This window comes from Hypanus sabinus, chromosome 9, assembly GCF_030144855.1.
Source record: "Hypanus sabinus isolate sHypSab1 chromosome 9, sHypSab1.hap1, whole genome shotgun sequence".
Lineage (NCBI taxonomy): Eukaryota > Metazoa > Chordata > Chondrichthyes > Myliobatiformes > Dasyatidae > Hypanus > Hypanus sabinus.
Genome location: NC_082714.1, coordinates 159,216,442 through 159,238,331, shown reverse-complemented (window position 1 = coordinate 159,238,331; position 21,890 = coordinate 159,216,442). Strand labels below are relative to the sequence as shown.

General features: G+C 44.8%; 1 protein-coding gene across 2 annotated transcripts in view; it reads right to left on the bottom strand.

Moving 5' to 3' along the window:
* The window catches only part of rem1 (RAS (RAD and GEM)-like GTP-binding 1), a 55,809-nt gene that overhangs the window by 12,481 nt on the left and 21,438 nt on the right, over positions 1-21,890 (bottom strand). For both annotated transcript variants that reach the window (XM_059980958.1, XM_059980960.1), the window contains exons 3-4: positions 11,501-11,577; positions 4,339-4,543 (exon numbers count right to left, since the gene is read on the bottom strand). In XM_059980958.1, the coding sequence (XP_059836941.1) occupies positions 4,339-4,543; positions 11,501-11,577 (282 nt within the window). The remainder of the gene's footprint in view (positions 1-4,338; positions 4,544-11,500; positions 11,578-21,890) is intronic.

Sequence of the window (21,890 nt, the reverse complement as noted above, 5' to 3'; positions counted from 1 at the left end):
AAGAATGCTCGCCATGGTGCCCCTGCCTGGCTTGCTAAACATTTCCAGAATACAGATCATAGAACAGTACAGCACAGGAACAGGTTTTTCAGCCCACTATGTCTGTGTAGAACATGATGTCAAATTAAACTAAAGCTCTTCTGACTGAACAGGATCCATATCCCTCCATTCTCTGCAGCTTCACATGTCTATCAAAGAGGGACTATCATATCTACTTCCACCAGCACCCCTGGCAATGTACTGTATCTATCCTCAGTGACATATCAAGCATCATTAAACCCCTAGTGAAATATACCTGTTGCCATGCCTTTGTAGCTGCATCAAGTAATTTATGTGGTGATTCTCATGATCTGGTGTTGAGAGGGTGAACTGCTTTAAGTTTCTCGGCATCCACATCACCGAGGATCTCACGTGGTTTGTACACACCAGCTGTGTGGTGAAAAAGGCACAGAAGTGTCTCTTTTACCTCAGATGGTTGTGTAAGTTTGGTATGGGCTCCCAAATCCCAAGAACTTTCTACAGGGACGCAATTGAGAGCATCCTGACTGGCTGCATCACTGCCTGGTATGGGAACTGTACTTCCCTCAGTCGTAGGACTCTGCAGAGAGTGGTGCGGACAACCCAGTGCATCTGTAGTTGTGAACTTCCCGTGATTCAGAACATTTATAAAGACAGGTGTGAAAAAAGGATAATTGGGGACCCGAGTTACCCCAACCACAAACTGTTCCAGCTGCTACCATCCGGGAAACGGTACCGCAGCATAAAAGCCAGAACCGACAGGCTCCGGGACAGCTTCTTCCACCGGGCCATCAGACTGATTAACTCATGCTGATTTGAGTGTATTTCTGTGTTTCATTCACTGTTCTAGTTATTATAAATTACTAGGGTTGCACATTGCACATTTAGATGAAGATGTAACATAAAGATTTTTACTCCTTATGTATGTGACAGATTTAAGAAATAAAGTCGATTGATTCATGTCCCGTTCAGACACGGTAGCACAGTAGAGCAGCATGGAGGTGGGAATGTGGAGAGAAAAAGTGGCGAGAAACAGAGCGTTGTTGAGGAACTGTGAATGCTTTGTGGGCCAGGAGAGGTTTCCTTCTATGTGGTAAGGATAGAAATGAAAATACAGCCAATGGCCAGTTTATTAGGTACACCTGTGCACCAGCTTAGTTACTCGGTCAGCTTGAACCATTCCGGCCATTCCCCTCTGACCCCTCCCATTAACAAGGCTTTCTCACTCACAGAATTTTTTTTTTAAATTTTTCACACATTCTCTGCAAACTCTAGAGACTGTTATGTGTGAAAATCGCAGGAGATCAGCAGTTTCTGAAATACTCAAACTACCCCGTCTGGCACCAATAATCATTCATGGTCAAAGTCACTCAGGTCACATTTCTTCCCCATTCTGATGTTCGTTCTGAACAACAGCTGAACCTCCTGACCATGTCTGCATGCTTTTATGCATTGAGCTGCTGCCACATGATTGGCTGATGAGATTCTTGCATTAATGAGCAAGTGTACCTAATAAAATGCCCACTGAGTGTGTATGTATATCATATTTCTTATTATAATTTATTATATATTTAATGTAATGCACTGTACTGCTGCCACAAAATAACAAACTTCACTACAATACAGTATGTAATTGATAATAAACCTGGTTCTGATTCTGGGGTTCTTTGATTCCTGTATTTCTTTACTTCTTTCTCTTGACTACAGAACCTTTGGGGCTTGATGACTGTCAATAAAATGTAACATCTTCCAGCTGCTGGAGGGAGAGGAATGAATCTATATTGTACTCCTTCCCATCTCCCCCCCACCCGCGCCCCACCTTACTCTGGGTTCTGCCCCTTTCTGTTGTCCACTCTATCTCTGCCTTTTAACATCTATGCACCTCTATTGAGTAGCCCCTCATCGTCCTTTGCTTCACTCATCCTATCCTCATAAGACATGCTCTCTAATCCAGGCAGAATCCTGGTAAACGTCCTCTGGACGCTCTCTAAAGCCTCCACATCCTTCCTATAACAAGGTGACTGGAACTGAACAAAATACTCCAAGTGTGATCTCTCATTTGACTTTAAACCTTATCCATGCCTTTTGCCATAGAAGCTGCCTGACCTGCGAAATATTTTCAGAATATGAAGACAGAACTGTACGTTACAGGAACAGGCCCTTCGGCCCACAATATCTCTGCTGAACGTGATGTCAAATTAAGCTAAAGCTCTTCTGCCTGCACAGGATCTATAACCCAACATTCTCTGCATCTTCATGTCTCTACCTAACAGCCACTATCATAGCTGCTTCCACCACCATCCCAGGTAATGTATCTGTCTTTACTACCACTCCTGGCAACATGTTCCAAGCCTCAACCACTCTGCGTAAAAAATATCTAACTGTATCGTCCCCCTATACTTTCCACACCTCTACCACTCTGAGTAAAAAATAAATTGTGGACATGCTATCTTGTCTGCCTCTCATAATTTAATAAACTTCTATCAGGTTCAGTCACTCCAGATGAAACAACATGAATGTGTCCCACCTCTCCTGATAACACATGCTTTCTAATCCAGGCAGCGTCCCAGTGAAGCTCTTCTGTACCTCCTTTCCAAAGCCTCCTCATCCTACCTTGACAGGGTGACCAGAATTCAACACAGTAAAACTCTGTTTTATTTCACACATCCAGTAGCAACAATATTTGTAAATCGGTCTGCATAATTTCATAACACAAGCAATGCGGGTGATAAATTTTCCTTGCTCAGTAATCATTGTTTGCAAGATGTCCAACTCTTGTGAGCAAAAGTTGAGGTTAAAGTTTTTGTTTAGATTCCTGGATCATGATGTCAATCGATGAGCAAATCCTCGTTTCCAGCCAAGAGCCTGAAGCCTCCCAGCGAGAAGCAGACTATTTTTGTCTGACAGCGAGCTTCCAAGTTACCAATAAATGGAAAGGTTCAGGACTCTGGAGATTTAATTAGTGCCACAGAACTTCTGCCTGACCGTGTCCGTGTAGCTACGTGATCTTGGATAGCGTGAGAAAAAGAAGGGAGGGAAAATTTGCAAACTGATAATCAGCTTGTTAAAAAAATGCTTAGCTTGGACCAAGTGGATTGCAGTGGGATAAAAGGAAATTCCGGAGTTTGGGAGTCTGCTTTGTTGGGCGCCTTTGCTTCATCCGCCTTTCAATTCAGCTTCCCATTCTTATTCCAATATGTTGTTCCATGGTTTCCTCTACTGCCACAATGAAGCCACTCTCCGGCTGGAGGAGCAACACCTCAAATTCCGCCCGGCTAGCTTCTGAGCTGAAGTTATGACCACTGATTTCTCTAACTTCCGGTAATTTCTCTCCCCTCCCCCTCCACTCTTTTTCCACTTCCCACTTGAGTTCCTCTCTTCTCACCTCTTCTCTTCTTCTCACCTGCCAGTCACTTCCCTCTGGTTCCCCTCCTCCTTCCCTTTTCTCCCCTGGACAACTTTGCTCTCTTATCAGATTCCTTCTTCTTTAGTGCTTTACCTCTTTAACCTCTTTTCCACCTTCTTATTCTGGCTCCTGTGCCCTTCCTTTCCAGTCCCGATGAAGGGTCTTGGCCTGAAATGTCGACTGTTTCTTCCCCTCCATATATGCTGCCTGACCTGCTGAGTTTCTCCAGCACTTCTTGTGTGTTGGCCCAAATCCTTTAACTCTGATGGATTTTCTTAGAGATGGAGCCGTTCTGATGATGTTGAGCGCCAGAGCACAGCTTATCTGTCCAGTTTGGGCGAGGCACAAGGAATTGGACTTAGTCCACAGGACATGGGAGCAGAACTGGGCAGTCGAATTTGACAAGTTGAGATGGTGGTGGACACCAATGAATGTTGGCTTCATGGCCAAGGCCAACGATCACTGATAGATCCACATTGTGCTGTGGACAGCCCCCCCCCCCCACATACAACAAATTTTACAACTTACATCAGTGATAATAAACCTGATTCTGATTAAGAGTTAACGATACTCGGACCGGTTCCCCACTGAAACTGGTCTACGTTCATACTCTGTATTAGAGGGGTCGAGATTGAGGGTTAGCATTGGGCAGGGTGGATGCTGTTCAGATCTGGTATTCGCTGTTTTTGAACACAGTCAACACGCATGCATAGCGGTTAGCATAACGCTATCACAACGCCAGTGACCCAGGTTCAATTCTGCCACTATCTGTAAGAAGTTTGTACGTTCTCCCCGTGACCACATTTCTTTCCCCTGGTTTCCTTCCACAGTCCAAGGGTTGGTAGTTTTAATTGGTCACAGGGGTGTCATTGTGCGTCACAGAACAAAATAAAAAAGACCGCCGTGAGACTGACCTTCAACGGAGACATCGCGACGCCGTACCAGGTCACTCTTGTTGCCCACCAGGATAATGGGAATGTTCTCCGCTTGCCTCAGCCTCCGCAGCTGGATACGGAGCTCGGACGCGCTCTCAAAGCTGGTGCGGTCGGTGATGGAGTAGACAATGATGTAGGCGTTGCCCACCTGCATACAGTAATCCTGAACCCACGACTCGTCACTCTGCAGAGGAAGGAAATTCACTGGAAATTGGTAACTGGTTTATTGACTAAGACATAGGGACTATGTCTTCTGCACTGATCATTCCATATGCAAGATAAAAAAAACTTCTATCATTCAAGTATGTACAGTATATGTCACTGTACACTGCCTTGAAATTCATTTTCTTGCAGGCATTTACAGGAAAATGATAAATTATAATTAAAAAACTATACATGAGTAAAACTGACAAACAACTAAATGTGCGAACAAAAACAAATTGTGAAAATAGTTAAAAAAGTACGTTGCAGAGTCTGTGAAAGTGAGTCCATAGGTTGCGAAGTCAGTTCAGTTTTGAGGTGAGTGAAGTTATCCACACTGGTTCAGGAGCCTGACTTTGTGTAAAGTTCCTGAACCTGGTGGAGCGGGATCTGAGGCTTCTGCACCTCCATCCTGATGGTAATAGCAAGAAGAGAGCATGGCCTAGATGGAGATGGTTTTTGATTAAAGCTGAACAGCAGAGAGTATCCTATCTGGGTGTATCACACCAGGAACAGAAACATTTGCAGAAAGTGGTGGATGCAGCCCAGTCTGTCACAGACAAAGGCTTCCCTGCCATCCATATAAGGCACTGCCAGAGGAAAGCATCAAGGGCGGCCACCATCCGATACGTGCTCTCTTCTCATTACCACCATCAGGTCTCTTACTTCCCACACCACCAAGTTCAGGAACAGCTATTACCCTACAACCTTCAGGCTCCTGAATCAGCATGGATAACTTCACTCACCAGGACTCCGAACTGATTCCACAACCTACAGTCTTACTTTCAAAGATTCTTTAACAACTCGTGTTCTCAGATACTTTTATTTGCACGGTTTGTCTTCTTTTGCTCATTGGTTGTTTGTCAGTCTTTGTTAACGCTGAAGGCTAGATCTGTGTCATTCAAGTCTGGCAGCCCAGGCCTGTACCAGAACACCAGGTATGATTTGCGGAGGGCTATTTCAAGGGTGAAGAGACAATTTTGAATGAGGTTGGAGGCAACTTTGGATGTAAGGCAACTCTGGCAGGGTCTGCAAGACATTATTTCCTACAAAGCAAAACCCAGTAGCATGAATAGCAGCAATACTTCACTAGCAGATGAACTCAGCACCTTGTATGTACGCAGTGAAAGGGAGAACACAACTACAGCTGTTAAGATTCCTGCTGCACCTGACGACCTTGTGATTCCAATGCTAGACTGTCTTTAAAGGGAAAGGTCCCAATGGAGTAACTGGTAAGGCTCTGAAAACCTGTGCCAACCAACTAGCGGGAGTATTCAAGGACATTTTCAACCTTTCACTGCTACTGGTGGAAGTTCCCACTTGCTTCAAAACGGCAACAATTATACCAGTGCCTAAGAAAAATAATGTGAGCTGCCTTAATGACTATCACCTGGTAGCACTCACATCTACAGTGATGAAATGCTTTGAGAGGTTGGTCATGACTAGTCCAAACTCCTTCCTCAGCAAGGACCTGGACCCATTGCAATTTGCCCATCACCACAATAGGTCAACAGCAGACGCAATCTCAGTGGCTCTTCACATGGCTTTAGACCAGCTGGACAACACGAGCACCTATGTCAGGATGCTGTTCATTGACTACAGCTCAGCATTTAATACCATCATTCCCACAATCCTGATTGAGAAGTTACAGAACCTGGGCCTCTGTACCTCCCTCTGCAATTGGATCCTCAGCTTCCTAACCTGAAGGCCACAATCTGTGTAGATTGGTGATAACATGTCCTCCTTGCTGACGATCAACACTGGCGCACCTCAGGGGTGTGTGCTTAGCCCACTGCTCTACTCTCTGTATATACATGACTGTGTGGCTAGGCATAGCTCAAATACCATCTATAAATTTGCTGATGATACATCCATTGTTGGTAGAATCTCAGGTGGCGACGAGGTGTACAGGAGTCAGATATGCCAACTAGTGCAGTGGTGTCACGGCAACAACCCGGCACTCAAAGTCAGTAAGACGAAAGAGCTGATTGGACTTCAGGAAGGGTAAGACGAAGGAACACATACCAATCCTCATAGAGGGATCAGAAGTGAAGAGAGTGAGCAGCTTCAAGTCCCTCAATGTTAAGATTTCTGAGGATCTAACCTGGTCCCAACATATTGATGTAGTTATAAAGAAGGCAAGACAGCAGCTATACTTTGTTAAGAGTTTGAAGAGATTTGGCATGTCAACAAATACACTCAAAAACTTCTATAGTTGTACCATGGGGAGCATTCTGACAGGCTGCATCATGTCTGGTATGGAGGGGCTACTGCACAGGACTGAAAGAAGCTGCAGAAGATTGTAAATCCAGTCAGCTCCATCTTGGGTAGTAGCCTACAAAGTACCCAGGACATCTTCAGGGAGTGGTGTCTCAGAAAGGCAGCGTACATTATTAAGGACCTCCAGCACCCAGGGCATGCCCTTTTCTTACTGTTACCATCAGGTAGGAGGTACAGAAGCCTGAAGGCACTCACTCAGTGATTCAGAAACAGCTTCTTCCCCTCTGCCATCCGATTCCTAAATGGACATTGAATCCTTGGACACTACCTCACTTTTTTTAATATACAATATTTCTGTTTTTGCATTTTTTCATCTATTCAATATATGTAATTGCTTTATTTGTTTATTTATTATCTTTTTATCTTCCAGATTATGTATTGTATTGAATTGCTACTGCTAAGTTAATGAATTTCATGTCACATGCCGGTGATAATAAACCTGATTCTGTATGGGTTTTCATAGGTTCTATTATTTTCTTTATTTTGCTCTAAGTGACCTTGCACTCAACATCAGTAAAACCAAGGAATTGATTGTGGACTTCAGAAAGGGGAAGTCAAGGAAACACACACACACACACAAGTCCTCATTGAGGGATCAGCTGTGGGAAGAGTGAGCTGCTTCAAGTTTCTGGATGTCAACATCTCTGAAGATCTATCTTGCCCCCAACATATTGATGCAATTACAAAGCAGGAATGACAGCGGCACGAAGCGTTGACTGTACTTTTCCAGAGAAGCCGCCTGGCCTGCTGAGTTCCTCTAGCATTTTGTGTGTGTTGCTTTGATTTCCAGCATCTGCAGATTTTCCCTTGTTTATGACAACGGCTATATTTCATTAGGGCTGAAGAGAATTTTTGTGTCACCACAGACACTCGCAAATTCCTACATAAACCGTGGAGAGCATTCTAACTGGTTGCATCACCGTCTGGTATAGAGGGGCCACTGCACGGGATTGGAAAAAGCTGCAGGAAGTTGTAAATTCAGCCAGCTCAATCACGGACACTCACCTCCCCAGCACCGAGGACATCTTCAAAAGGCCATGCTTCGTAAAGGCGGCATCCAATGTTAGGGATCCCCATCAGCCAGAACATGCCCTCTTCTCATTGCTACCATCAAGGAGGAGATACAGAAGCCTGAAGGCACCCACTCAGTGATTCAGGAACAGCTTCTTTCCTTTCATCATTAAATTCCTGAATGGATATTGAACCCATGAACACCACCTTACTACTTTATTTTTGTTCCCTTTTTGTATTACTTAATTAATTATTATTATTATATACCATTTATATATTATATATAATTTATCATTGTAATTTATAGATATTTTTATGTACTGCTGCCACCAAACAAGGGAGCTATGGGAGCATAGTGGTTAGCACAACACTGTTATGTCTCAGGACATTCTGGATTTCAAAGTTCAATTCCGGTACGATTCTGTAAGGAGTTTCTGTATATCTTCACCGTGAAATGCATGGGTTTGTCCCTGGCCCTCTGGTTTCCTCCCACAGTCCAAAGACATGCCAGGTATATTAATTGCCTATTGTAGATTGTCCTGTGACTTGTTTAGGGTTAACCTGGTTTGTTGGGGGTTGATGGGGGCAGTGTGGCTCAAAGGGGCAGAAGGGCCTACTCTACACTGCATCACTAATTAAAATAAACAAACAAATTTCATGACAAATGCCAGTGTTCCACCTACAGAGAAAGTGCAGCACAGGCAAACAACAAGCAAGGCAGATTGTGAGGTCAGGATTCCACCTTATTGGACTAGGAGACTGTTCAATAGGCTTATAACAGCAAGATAGAAGTGTTCTAGAGCCTGGTGAAATGTGCCTTTAGGCGCTTGCATCTTGTCCCTATTGGGAGCGGGAGAAGAGTGAATGTCCAGGGTCGTTAGGGCTTTGATTAGTCAGGGTGTGAAAGGGTATGGGGAGAAGATATGTAATGAGAGGGAAATGGATCAGCCATGGTGAAATGGTGGAGAAGACCTGATGGGCTGAATGGCCTAATCCTGCTCTGATGTCTTATGGACTGGTGGGAAGTGCAAGGGGAGATGGTTGGGTAAGTGAAGGATAAAATGGAAGAGTTACTCAGTGTGCCTTGTCTGCAGAGCCTCAGCTATCCACAAGTTAGAAAAGCTCTGATAAAGGGCTTTGAAAGACTCCCCTCTTCGACAGAGATATAGACAGGAGAAAGTAGTAACCGCGGTGGAGGAACATCCAGTCAGATTGTCAGAGAGGTTTTAACGATTAGCATGAAAGATTGGCTGTATTTGTCACATGTACAATGAAATGTACAGTGAAACGCGTCAAATCAAATCAGCGAGTGTTGTGCTGGGACAGCCCATAGGTGTTGCCATGGTTCCAGCACCAGTGTAGCAGGTCCACAACTCGCGAACCTGAACTGTGTGTTGTTGGAATATGTGAGGGAACTGGAGCACCAGACGGCCACAGGGAGAATGTGCGAACTCCTTACAGACAGCGGTGGGAATTGGACCTCTGGTCTTACAGCTGGGACTATAAAGCAATGCACTAACTACTGCACTATCGTGTAATGGAATTATGTCCATTTGTCTCAGGAAGAGTGAAAACACCCAGGACATGATACTTCATTGGAGCATCATCTTACACATTAATTTAAGATTCTGGAGCAGAATTAGGTCATTCTGACAATCAAGTCAGCTCAGCCATTCTATCATGGCTGATATATTATCCCTCCTGCCTTCTCCCTGTAACCTTTGGAACACACACAAAATGCTGGAGGAACTCAGCAAGCCAGGCAGCATCAATGGGAAGGAGTAAACAATTGAAGTTCCGGGCCGAGACCCTTCATCGGGAGCCTGCAACCTTTGAATGCCCTGATTGATCAAGAACCTATCAACCTCCACTTTAAGTGTATCGAATGACTTACCCTGCACAGATCCACACTGATCTACCTCCACAAACACCAGGGACCCTCCAGTCTTTCACCCGCGTGGGAAGGGGCTTGTTCTCTCTAAGCCGCATGGCCGCGCAGTAACCGAAATGCTCCCATGCACGTAGTCTTTGTTGCCGCACATCTGGAACTTTCTTAACGTTTAAACGTTTCTCTCCACTACTGGGTTATTGTTTTAATTTCTTTTTCAATTTTAGAGACACAGCGCAGACCGAGCCCACCGAGCCACACATCCAGCAACCCACCTCCTCCACCCTAGGACAATTTACCAAAGATTAATTAACCAGTACATCTGGTTCGTCAAAGGTTAACTAACCAGTACGCCTTTGGAACTTCAAGGTTCGACATGTTGTGCGTTCAAAAATGTTCTTCTGCACGCCAATGATGTAGCACATGGTTATTTGAGTTACTGTTGCCTTCCTCTCAGCTTGAACCAGTCTGGCCGTTCTCCTCTGACCCTCTCTCATTAATGAGGTGTTTTTGCCCACAGAACTGCCAATCACCGGATGCTTTTTTTTTTGGTTTTTTTTGCACCGTTCTCTGTAATCTCTACAGAGTGCTGTGTGTGATAATCCCAGGAGATCAGCAGTTTCTGAGATACTCAAACCACCCCATCTGGCACCGACAATCATTCCAATAATCAAAGTCACTTTGATCACATTTCTTCCCCATTCTGATGTTTGCTCTGAACAACAACTGAACCTCTTGACTATGTCTGCATGCTTTTATGTATTGAGTTGCTGCCACGTGATTGGCTGAATCAATACTTGCTTTAATGAAGTGTACAGGTATACCTAATAGAGTGGCCACTATGTGTATTTTTCTGCTCCAAAATACTCCAATGATTTTTCTACTCCAAAAGGAAGTTAAACGATTTGTAAATAAGACAAGTTATTATGAGCTAACCAATCCATTATCTATTCAACTAAACAGTTTAAAATTTAGAGATTTTGTAGATTTTAAAATAATACAAATTATGTATAAAGTAAAAAATGGACAGCTACCATGAAGTATCCAAAAGTTGTTTAAAATGAGAGAAAGTCAACATGATTTGAGAGGAACATGTATTCCAAAAATTCCAAAAACATTCCAAAAAGAAAGGATAAGAACAAATGTTAAAAATCATTGTATTTCAGTCCGAGGAGTGAATCTATGGAACAGTTGTAGTGAGAATTTAAAAACATGCACCACACTTAATGAGTTTAAAAAGTTATTTAAAAATTATTTAAGGAACAAATATAAAATGCATGATTTAAAATGAATGGGGGTAATATAAATAAATGATATTTGGAATTGGATTTTGTGTTAAAAGATTACAACATTTTTTGTTTTTGATGTGATGATTGAGGCCAAATATGTTGTTGTATAAGTAAGAGGGGTAGGTGTAATAAACTGTAGCTTCTGCCTATACCCTTTTGGTCTGGTTTAATTAATATCTATGTCTTTTTATTGTAATTTTTGTCCTACAAAATCATCATTGTAAATGATGCTTTCTGTTATGTTTGTACAGACCAAAATAAATTAATTTCATTCATAATTTAATTTCATTATCACTGTGTCCAAATCCTGGAGCTCCCCACCCAACTGTTCCTGGGAACATCCGAATTAGGAAAACAGCAACAATTAAGGAAGGTATATCTCCATCAGAGCAATTAGGGATGGGTGGTGCATGCTGCGGTCTTTCTTGTGTGGACTATATACTATGCATGAATTCAGCAATGAAGGGGTTACCTCAGATCCCCATGTGTCCATCACTATTAGTGTCGTGTCCTCTCCATCGACTGTTAGAGTTCGCTCATATGTCTCCTCTGCAAGAGAGCAGCAACACACAATGATCAAGACTAAATCCAGCAAGGGTGGTGTTTGGTGAGTCACAGAGTCCTATTCCCACTCTAGGCTTTGAGCGTAAAATTACTTGGGTGCAGGATATTTGCTGGCTATTTGATATGGCATTAAAGTAAAGCTTTAATGGGTCACAGGTGGACCGAAATGGTTCTGTTATTCTGAAAAAGAATGAGGGAATCCTCTGTTAGTGGTTGCGTCTGGTATGGAGGGCCCACTGAAGGGGGAGAAAGATGCAGGAAGATTGTAAACTCAGCCAGCTCCATCGTGGGCACTAGTTACCCCAGCATCCAGGACACCTTCAAAACGAGATGCTCAAAAAGACAGCATCCCTCATTAAGGACCCTAATCACGTGCCCTCTTCTCATTGCCACCATTAGGGAGGAGGTACAACAGCCTGAAGACACACAGTCAGTGATTCAGGAACAACTTCTTCCTCTCTGCCATCAGATTTCAGAATGCACACTGAACCCATCAACACCACTTCCTCACTACCTTTTTCCTCTCGTTTTGCACTACTTATTTAATTTATATTTTAATAGATATTTTTATTGTAATTTATAGTTGTTATTATGTATTGTATTGTACTGCTGACAACAAATTTGACGACATGTCAGTGATAATAAACCTGATCCCAATTTTCATAGTTCGCTGCGTTCCGCTCTTTGCTCTCCCCACTTTCCCTGTTACTCCAACCAATTTGTTTAAAAGATTAGCTTTATTTGTTATATATACATTGAAGTACACAGTGAAATGCCTCACATGTTGAATATATCAGCGAGGATTGTGCCGGGCTCAGTCCACAACTTGCTAACACTAACCCATCGGACTGTGGGAGGAAACCCATGCGGTCATGGGGAGAACATACAACCTCCTTAAAGACACCTGTGGGAATCGAACCCCTGTCTTACAACTGGTGCTGTAATAGTATTACATTATTGTGTAGCTTGTATCTCCCTTGTACCAGTCTGATGGAGGGTTCCTGACTCGAAATGTTAAATGCTTCTCCTTTCGTAAACAATGTCTGACCTTCTGAGGTTGCCTGGCATTTTTTGTCTCAGTCCCGATCCCCCCCTTTCCCTGTGGCCTCAACCAATATTTATGCCTCAAGAAAGATCTTTGAAACAGATTATCAGCCATGACCTCGAGGTTGTTAGTGGGAGCTTGTTGGACGTGTAGATTGGCTGCCTACATTGATTATACATCTGGTGTACTTCAATGGCTGTATAGTGTAGGGACAGAGTCAATGAAGTACAAGTCCCTCTTTACCTTTTCTGTGTTGTGGGCATCATTCAACATCTCATATCCATACCCACTCGGTCAAGGAAACTAGGGTAGTGCAGGAGTGTAGTGCTCAGCATTAAGCTTTGCAGTGCCAGTTGTAAGATCAGGGTTCAATTCCCACCACTGTCTGTAAGGAGCTTATACGTTCTTCCTGTGATCATGTCTGGGATTCCTCAGGTGCCTCTTGACCATGTCTGCAGGCTCGTGGAGAAATTACTTTAGTCAGAGGGTGGTAAATCTGTGGAATTTGTTGCCATATGCGGCTGTGGAGGCCAAGTCATTGGGTGCATTTAAGGCAGAGATAGATAGGTTCTTGATTAGCCAGGACATCAAAGAGTATGGGGAAAAGGCAGGGGAGTGGGGATGACTGGAAGAATTGAATCAGCCCATGATTGAATTGCTTGATTAATCTATTGGAGTTTTTCGAGGATGTAACCAGGAAGTTAGACAGGGGAGATCCAGTGGATGTAGTGTACCTCGATTTTCAGAAGGCATTTGATAAGGTCCCACATAGGAGATTGGTGGGTAAAATCAGAGCTCATGACATCGGGGGGACGACATTAACATGGATAGAAAACTGGTTGGCAGATAGAAAGCAAAGGGTAATGGTGAATGGGTGTTTCCCGGAATGGCAGGTGGTGACTAGTGGGGTGCCACAGGGCTCGGTATTGCGACCACAGCTGTTTATGATTTATGTCAACGATTTAGATGAAGGCATTGAGAATAACATCAGCAAGTTTGCTGATGGTACTAAGCCGGGTGGCAGTGTGACATGTGATGAGGATGTTAGGAGAATTCAGGGTGACTTGGATAGGCTGAGTGACTGGGCAGATACTTGGCAGATGGCGTTTAATGTGAATAAGTGTGAGGTTATCCACTTTGAGAGTAAGAACAGGAAGGCAGATTATTATCTGAATGGTGTAGAGTTAGGTAAGGGAGAAATACAAAGAGATCTAGGAGTCCTTGTCCATCAGTCACTGAAGGTGAATGAGCAAGTGCAGCAGGCAGTGAAGAAGGCTAATGGAATGTTGGCCTTTATTACAAAGGGAATTGAGCAAGGAAATCCTTTTGCATTTGTACAGGGCCCTGGTGAGACCATATCTGGAGTATTGTGTACAGTTTTGGTCTCCAGGGTTAAGGAAGGACATCCTGGCTATAGAGGAAATGCAGCGTAGATTCAAGAGGTTAATTCCTGGGATGTCCGGACTGTCTTACACAGAGAGATCAGAGAGACGGGGCTTGTACACGCTGGAATTAAGGAGATTGAGAGGGGATCTGATTGCAACATATAAGATTATTAAGGGATTGGACAAGATAGAGGTAGGAAATATGTTCCAGATGCTGGGAGAGTCCAGTACCAGAGGGCATGGTTTGAGAATAAGGGGTAGGTCATTTAGGACAGAGTTAAGGAAAAACTTCTTCTCCCAGAGAGTTGTGGGGGTCTGGAATGCATTGCCTCGGAAGGCAGTGGAGGCCAATTCTCTGGATGCTTTCAAGAAGGAGCTAGATAGGTATCTTATGGATAGGGGAATCAAGGGATATAGGGACAAGGCAGGAACCGGGTATTGATAGTAATTGATCAGCCATGATCTCAGAATGGCAGTGCAGGCTCAAAGGGCTGAATGGTCTACTTCTGCACTTATTGTCTATTGAATGGCAGAACAGGCTTGATGGGCCAAATGGCCTAATTATGCTCCTATGTCTCATGGTCTTAGTCAAGGATTGGCTGTGTTATGGAGTTTAATTCATATGTAGAAGTGGGAGGTGTACTTTAACAGTGAAAGGCAGGGGCCAGGGACATGTTGTAGAACAAAGGACCTTCAAGTCCAAGTACATGGTTCCCTCAAAGTGGATTCATTGGTGGACATGGTGGTGAAGGCATGCTGGCCTTCATCAGTCAGGGTATTGGGTATAAGAGTTGGAGGTTATTTTGCAATTATACAAGGTACTTGTGAGATTGTACTTGAAGTACTGTGTTCAGTTTTAGTCCCCCAGCTAGAAGAAAGATGCTATTAAGCTGGAAAGAATGCGGAAAAGATTTACAAGGATGTTGCCAGGACTCCAGAGTCTGAGGTATAGGGAGAGGTCAGATAATCCCGCTGGATCGTAGGGGGCTGAGAGGTGCTCCTGGAAACCACTCACACCCCCCCAACCTTAAGCTTATGGCCTCTAATTTCAGACACTTATATCTAAAACACATGAATGTGAGCAACCTATTCAGATGGGTGACACGGTAGTGTAGTGGTTAGCACAACACTTTACATTGCAGACAACCCGTGTTCAATTCCCGCTGCTGCCTGTAAGGAGTTTGCACGTTCTCCCTGTGACTGCGTGGAGGGGACACGGTAGTGTAGTGGTTAGCACAACACTTTACATTGCAGACAACCCGTGTTCAATTCCCGCTGCTGCCTGTAAGGAGTTTGCACGTTCTCCCTGTGACTGCGTGGATTTCCTCCGGGTGCTCCAGTTTCCTCCCACAGTCCAAAGGCTGTGGTAGCTTGATTGGTCATTGTAAACTGTCCCATGATTAGGTTAGGGTTAAATCGGGGGATTGCTGGGCAGCCCGGCTCAAAAGAACTGGGAGGACCTGTTCTGCACTGTATCTCATAAAATAAATAGATAAGTACCTCGTTAATTGGCTGGATGTTTAACTCTAACTGCTATTGCTGCTGTGGAATGTTGTTTCACTGCAGGACGGGCAGGAGTTGATGGTGGAATGTTGTTTCACTGCAGGACGGGCAGGAGCTGATGGTGGAATGTTGTTTCACTGTAGGACGGGCAGGAGCTGATGGTGGAATGTTGTTTCACTGCAGGACGGGCAGGAGCTGATGGTGGAATGTTGTTTCACTGTAGGACGGGCAGGAGTTGATGGTGGAATGCTGTGGGCTAGGCGAGAGCAGCTCATGGGAGCACTGGAGTATCAGTCTTGTTTAATTTGGAGATTCAGCACATTAACAGACCCTTCTGGCCAATGAGCCCACACTGCTCAATTACACCCCTGTGATCAATTAACGTACTAGTCATACATCTTTGAAATGTGGGAGGAAACCCAAGCACCTGGAGGAAACGCGCATGGCCACAGGGAGAACGTACAAACTCCTTACAGTCAGCGGCCGAATTGAATGCGGGTCAGTGGAGCTGAAATAAAGACAAGATATAGGAACTTTGGCCCATTGAATCCGCTATATCATTCCATCATGGCTGATCTATGGCCTCTTAGCCCCGTCCCCAGCTATCTCCCTATAACCTTGACACCCTGTCTAATCAAGAATCTCTCCGTCTCTGCTTTAAATACGTATAATGACTTGGCCTCCATAGCCATCTATGGCAATAAATTCCAGATTCACCACCCTCTGACTAAAGAAATTACTCCTCATCTCTGTCCTAAATGGAAGTCCCTCTATTCTGAAGCTATGTTCTCTGGTCCTAGACTCTCCTATGAAAGGAAACATCCTCTCTACATCCACTCTATCTCAGCCTTTCAGTATTCAGTAGATTTCAATTAGATCCCACCACATTCTTCTAAATTCCAGTGAGTTCATAAGCTCCTCAAATATTAACCCTTTCACTTCCAAGACCATGAACCTCCTTTCGACTTTTTCCAGTGCCAGTACTTCCTTTCTGAGGAATGGGGCCCAAAATTCACAATACCCCAAATGCGCTTTGACCAATGCCTTATAGCGCCTCAGGCAGTAATGTGATCGCTTTAAGTCAAGTATGATGCTCTCCTAAGGGATGTCGATCGGTGGATCTTCAGGTGGTAGCAGGGGCTGATCCAGGATCCATATTAGAGTGGATTCCCTTAATGGAGAATGTTTAATGTAGGGAGACTGATGCACGGGCAGCCACCAAACAGTCCTTGACGGATCGGGGTCAGGGCCCAGTGGCGTGGAACGCAGGACTGCAGATTCTTCACTACTGCAGTTTTCCTCTACCCTCACTGCCATTGTGATGTGACATCGTCTTCTGCCAGCTCCACCACTGAGGTCTTGGTTGGATCGCACTTTGTCTGGAACCTCTCCCTCTCCCTTGGGAGGCCCCACCAGGAATGAAGTGCCGGATGGCTAAACTCAAGACTGTATTGCTCTCGGGATCTCAGGAACTCAAAGGCCTCTCCACCACTTTTTTTTTGAGCTCTGAGGAATCATTTATTCGAAAGACATATGGGTTAGTAGGTTAATTAATCACACGGGTACAATTGGGCGGTGTGGGCTCGTTCGCCCCGAAGGGCCTGTTACTGTGCTGTATCTCTAAAATATTTTTTTAATAAACAGGTTTCAGGCTCATGTAGATTTTCAACATGAGTACTTGCAACACAATGATGGCCAGACAGACTATCGGCTTATTCGCTCACAAATGACCATCAAAATCATGAGGAAGAGTAGAGTGCAAAAGAAGCTGACTGCCCCAGGTTCAACATCCAGAGCTGAAAAGACAGCAAAGGTAGAACATCTCCAGGCTCCTTTCTGAAAGACTCCCAAAGCAGTAACCAAAGGACGTTGAAGCACGCATGACCAGCATCACTGACACGTGTAAAAACATCAGTGGATGCAAGACCGGGAAAAACAAAAATTGGTTTGATGAAAATAACAATGAAATGGAAGAGTTAGTCAACAGCAAAAGGAAAACGTTCTGTGCCTGGCTGAAGGACACCAACTGCAAGGTAAAAAGGGAAGCCCACTCCAAAGCTGAGGCTGTAGTCCAGCGTAGAGTCAGAGTCAGTGGTGGACTAAGGGGGGCCTAGAAATACAGCAGCTTGCTGACTGATGATGTCAGGGGTTTCTTTATTGCCACCAAGGCAGTGTATGGCTGTGGTGAACTACATATACCTGTCTGGACATGCCCCTCTGCTGACTGCTCCTGTGGCTCATCCCACAGACCCCTGTATAAAGGCGATAGGAGGCACAGACCCGGCCTCAGTCTCCAGGATGTTGTGTGATGGTCCCTTGCTGCTGATAGTGCTCTCTTCCAGCTGATAAAAGCCTATCCCTCGCCTCACGTCTCCGAGAGTTATTGATGGTACATCAATGGCCCAAACCCCCATCGCTCCAAAGATGGACAAAGGCTGCTAAAGGACAATGATGCCATCGATTCTCAATGAAAGGGACAGTTTCAGGAACTACTTAACCATAACACCACTGTTGACATTGAAGTGATTAACCAGCTCCCACAATGACCCATGACGGAGGACATGAGTAGGTCTCCTGGTATTATAGAACATAGAAATCTACAGTAGGTTACAGGCCCTTTGGCCCACAATGTTGTGCTGACTAGGTTACCTACTCCAGAGACTAAGTCACAGTAGCTTAAGACAGAAAGTTAGCTCAAAGCCATGATGGTATTTAGAAGTTGCACAAAATTCAATTTGCTTTGAACTTTGAACCTTTCATTGCTGTGACATTTCTTGCACTGACACATCAATTCAAATAAAACAACTCCATTTTCTTTTGCTAAGATTCCCCATTCTTATGCTTTTTGTTCTGAAACTATAAAAACTGATGAGCTGGAGATTCGCTTCTACCAAAGGAGGTGTAAGGTGCTCCTTCCCTCTGCCAGCCTGCAGGTCACCCTTAGGGGCACCTGTTTAACCCCCGGATCAGGGTCACATGAAGCTGTGGGAGCAGGTGGCGAACGGTTGTATGGGCAAGTGGTGTATATCACAAGTCCTGGTTATGCGACCACTGACACCAGGCAGACAATCTCTGAAGAGTATTGAGAATGGCCGGGTCACCTGCCTTGTAAAGATACTGCCCAGAAGAGGGCAATAGCAAACCACTTCTTGAGAAGAATGTGCCAAGAGCAACCACGGTCATGGAAAGACCATGATCACCCACATCATATGACACCGCACCTAACGAACGAGCGAAAGGACAACAGCAAGTGAAAGCATGGAACATGCCCAACAATCCCCAGAGAAGAAAGCCATAGCATTCCAACCTAGCCGTCCCAAATCTACTGGAGCAAGCAGGCCACAAATAGAATGTTGCTGAGCCACCAGCACGAGAGGATTTCTCAAGCTCTCCACGGGCAGGGTAACTGCTGATGCAACAGTGGGGAGAGGCAGTTGCTAAATTGGCCTTGAACTTGGGTTTAATTACAAACAGTGACTAGGTTGCATGCCTCAGGCTGTAAGTCAAAGCTTAACATGGCCGGTGGCTGGGATAACCTCTGGGTATCTTTAGCTTTTGTTTAAAAATACTTCTTAACTCATCATCTGGACCCGTGCTGGTGCTGTGGATGGAATTCTGTCTCTATTTTTGGCATCCAGAGCGAGCTATCTCGGGCCTGGTAGGTCTCCCTGCATTCTTTTTCTAGAGATAGTGCTCCCAGAGTGACATGTGGCCCTCCATTCCAGAGATACCAGAGGCCTCCCTGAAGCAACGTGAGAAGCGGGGGCAAGTTTTGAATTCACGGATTCCAAGCAAGATTCCACACTGGTAAGGTCAAATGTGGGGTGTTGCGCACAGTTCTGGTCAGAAAAGTTATAAAACTGAGAGTACAGAGAAATTTTGCAGTGCAGGGAGTGCAATAGAACTGAGGGATCTGGGAATTCAGATCATAATTCCTTGGAAGTGGCACTGCAGGTAGATAGGTTCATAAAGAGATCTTCTGGCATATTAGACCTCACAAATTAAAGTATTAAGTCCTGGAGTTACGATGTTATGTTGAAGGTGTATGAGACATTGGTGAGGCCTAATTTGCAGCAATGTGTGCAGTTCTGGTCACCTCCCTCCAGGAATGATCTAAATAAGACTGAAAAAATGTAGAGAAAATTTACGAGGATGTTGCTGGGGCTTGAGGATCTGAGTTATAGTAAAAGGTTAGGACTGTACTCCCTGGATAGTAGGAGGGTGAGGGGAGATTTGCTAGAGGTATACAAAATTATGAGGGGTATAGATGGGGTAAATACGAATAGGCTTTTTCCACCGAGGTTCTACCATCCTGTTGCGCTCACATCCATCATCATGAAGTGTTTCGAGAGGCTCGTCATGAGGCATATCAAGACCCTGCTGCCCCCCTCACTGGACCCCCTGCAGTTCGCGTACTGTCCCAACTGTTCAACAGATGACGCCATTGCCATCACCCTCCACCTGGCCCTAACCCACCTGGACAAAAAAGACTCGTACATCCGAATGCTGTTCATAGACTTCAGTTCAGCATTCAACACAATCATCCCTCAGAAACTGATTGGAAAGCTGAGCCTACTGGGCCTGAACACCTCCCTCTGCAACTGGATCCTAGACTTCCTGATTGGGAGACCTCAGTCAGTCCGAATTGGGAGCAGCATCTCCAACACCATCACACTGAGCACGGGGGCTCCCCAGGGCTGTGTGCTCAGTCCACTGCTGTTCACTCTGCTGACCCACGACTGTGCTGCAACACACAGCTCGAACCACATCATCAAGTTCGCCGATGACAGGACCATGGTGGGTCTCATCAGCAAGAACGACGAGTTAGCTTACAGATGGGAGGTGCAGCGGCTAACGGACCGGTGCAGAGCCAACAACCTGTCTCTGAATGTGAACAAAACAAAAAAGATGGTTGTTGACTTCAGGAGGGCACAGAGCGACCACTCCCTGCTGAACGTTGATGGCTCCTCAGCAGAGATCGTAAAAAGCACCAAATTTCCTGGTGTTCACCTGGCGGAGAATTTCACCTGGTCCCTCAACACCAGCTCCATAGCAAAGAAAGCCCAGCAGCGTCTCTACTTTTTGCGAAGGCTGAGGAAAGTCCATCTCCCACTCCCATCCTCATCACATTCTACAGGGGTTGTATTGAGAGCATCCTGAGCAGCTGCATCACTGCCTGGTTCAGAAATTGCACCATCTCAGACTGCAAGACCCTGCAGCGGATAGTGAGGTCAGCTGAGAAGATCATCGGGGTCTCTCTTCCTGCCATTACAGACATTTACACTACACGCTGCATCTGCAAAGCAAACAACATTATGAAGGACCCCACACACCCCTCATACAAACTCTTCTCCCTCCTGCCGTCTGGGGAAAGGCACCAAAGCATTCGGGCTCTCATGACCAGACTATGTAATAGTTTCTTCCCCCAAACCATCGGATTCCTCAATACCCGGAGCCTGGACTGACACCAACTTACTGTCCTCTACTGTACCTATTGTCTTGTTTATTATCTATTGTAATGCCTGCACTGTTTTGTGCACTTTATGCAGTCCTGGGAAGGTCTGTAGTCTAGTGTAGTTTTTGTACTGTTTCATGTAAGCACCATGATCCTGAAAAACGTTCTCTCATTTTTAATGTGTAGTGTACCAGCAGTTATAGTCGAAATGACAATAAAAAGTGACTTGACTTGACTTGACTTGGGTGAAACATGAACTAATGGTCATAGGTTAAAGGTTAAAGGAGAAAAATTTAAGGAGAACCTCTTCACTCGGGGGTGGGGGGGGGGGTGAGTGTGTGGAACGAGCTGCCAGTGGAAGTGGTGGATGTGTGTCGATTCCAGCATTTAAGGGAAATTTGTATTAGTACATGGAATGGAGGGGCATGGAGGGTGATGGCCCAGAGACTGGTTGATGGGACTAGGCAAAATAACAGTTCAGTGTGGACTAGATGGGCCAAAGGGCCTATTTCTGTGCTATAGTACGGCTCTATAAGTAACTTACATTTAGATGTCTAAACTCTACTCTACAGAATTTCAAAGTCCTGAAGGGTTTAATTGAGATGGAAAAAGGGGATTTGCTTTCATTAGTGTGGAGACCAGAGGAAGTAGGTGTGATCTAACGTGAGAGATGTCATCACACAAGAGTAGATATTCCAACTCCAGAAATACCATGGAAGCAGGAAAAGGAAATGGGATGGTGTACTAGAGTGGGAAAGGAAAATAGCAGAATAGGATTGGAACTAACTCTGACGAGATTGCTTTCAGGGAAATAGTAGGAACATAATGGTCCAGAAATGGTGGCATGATGTGCTGTTGAGGAGGCTTGTCACCAAAGACTCCAGCAAATTCTACAGATGCACATCGGAGA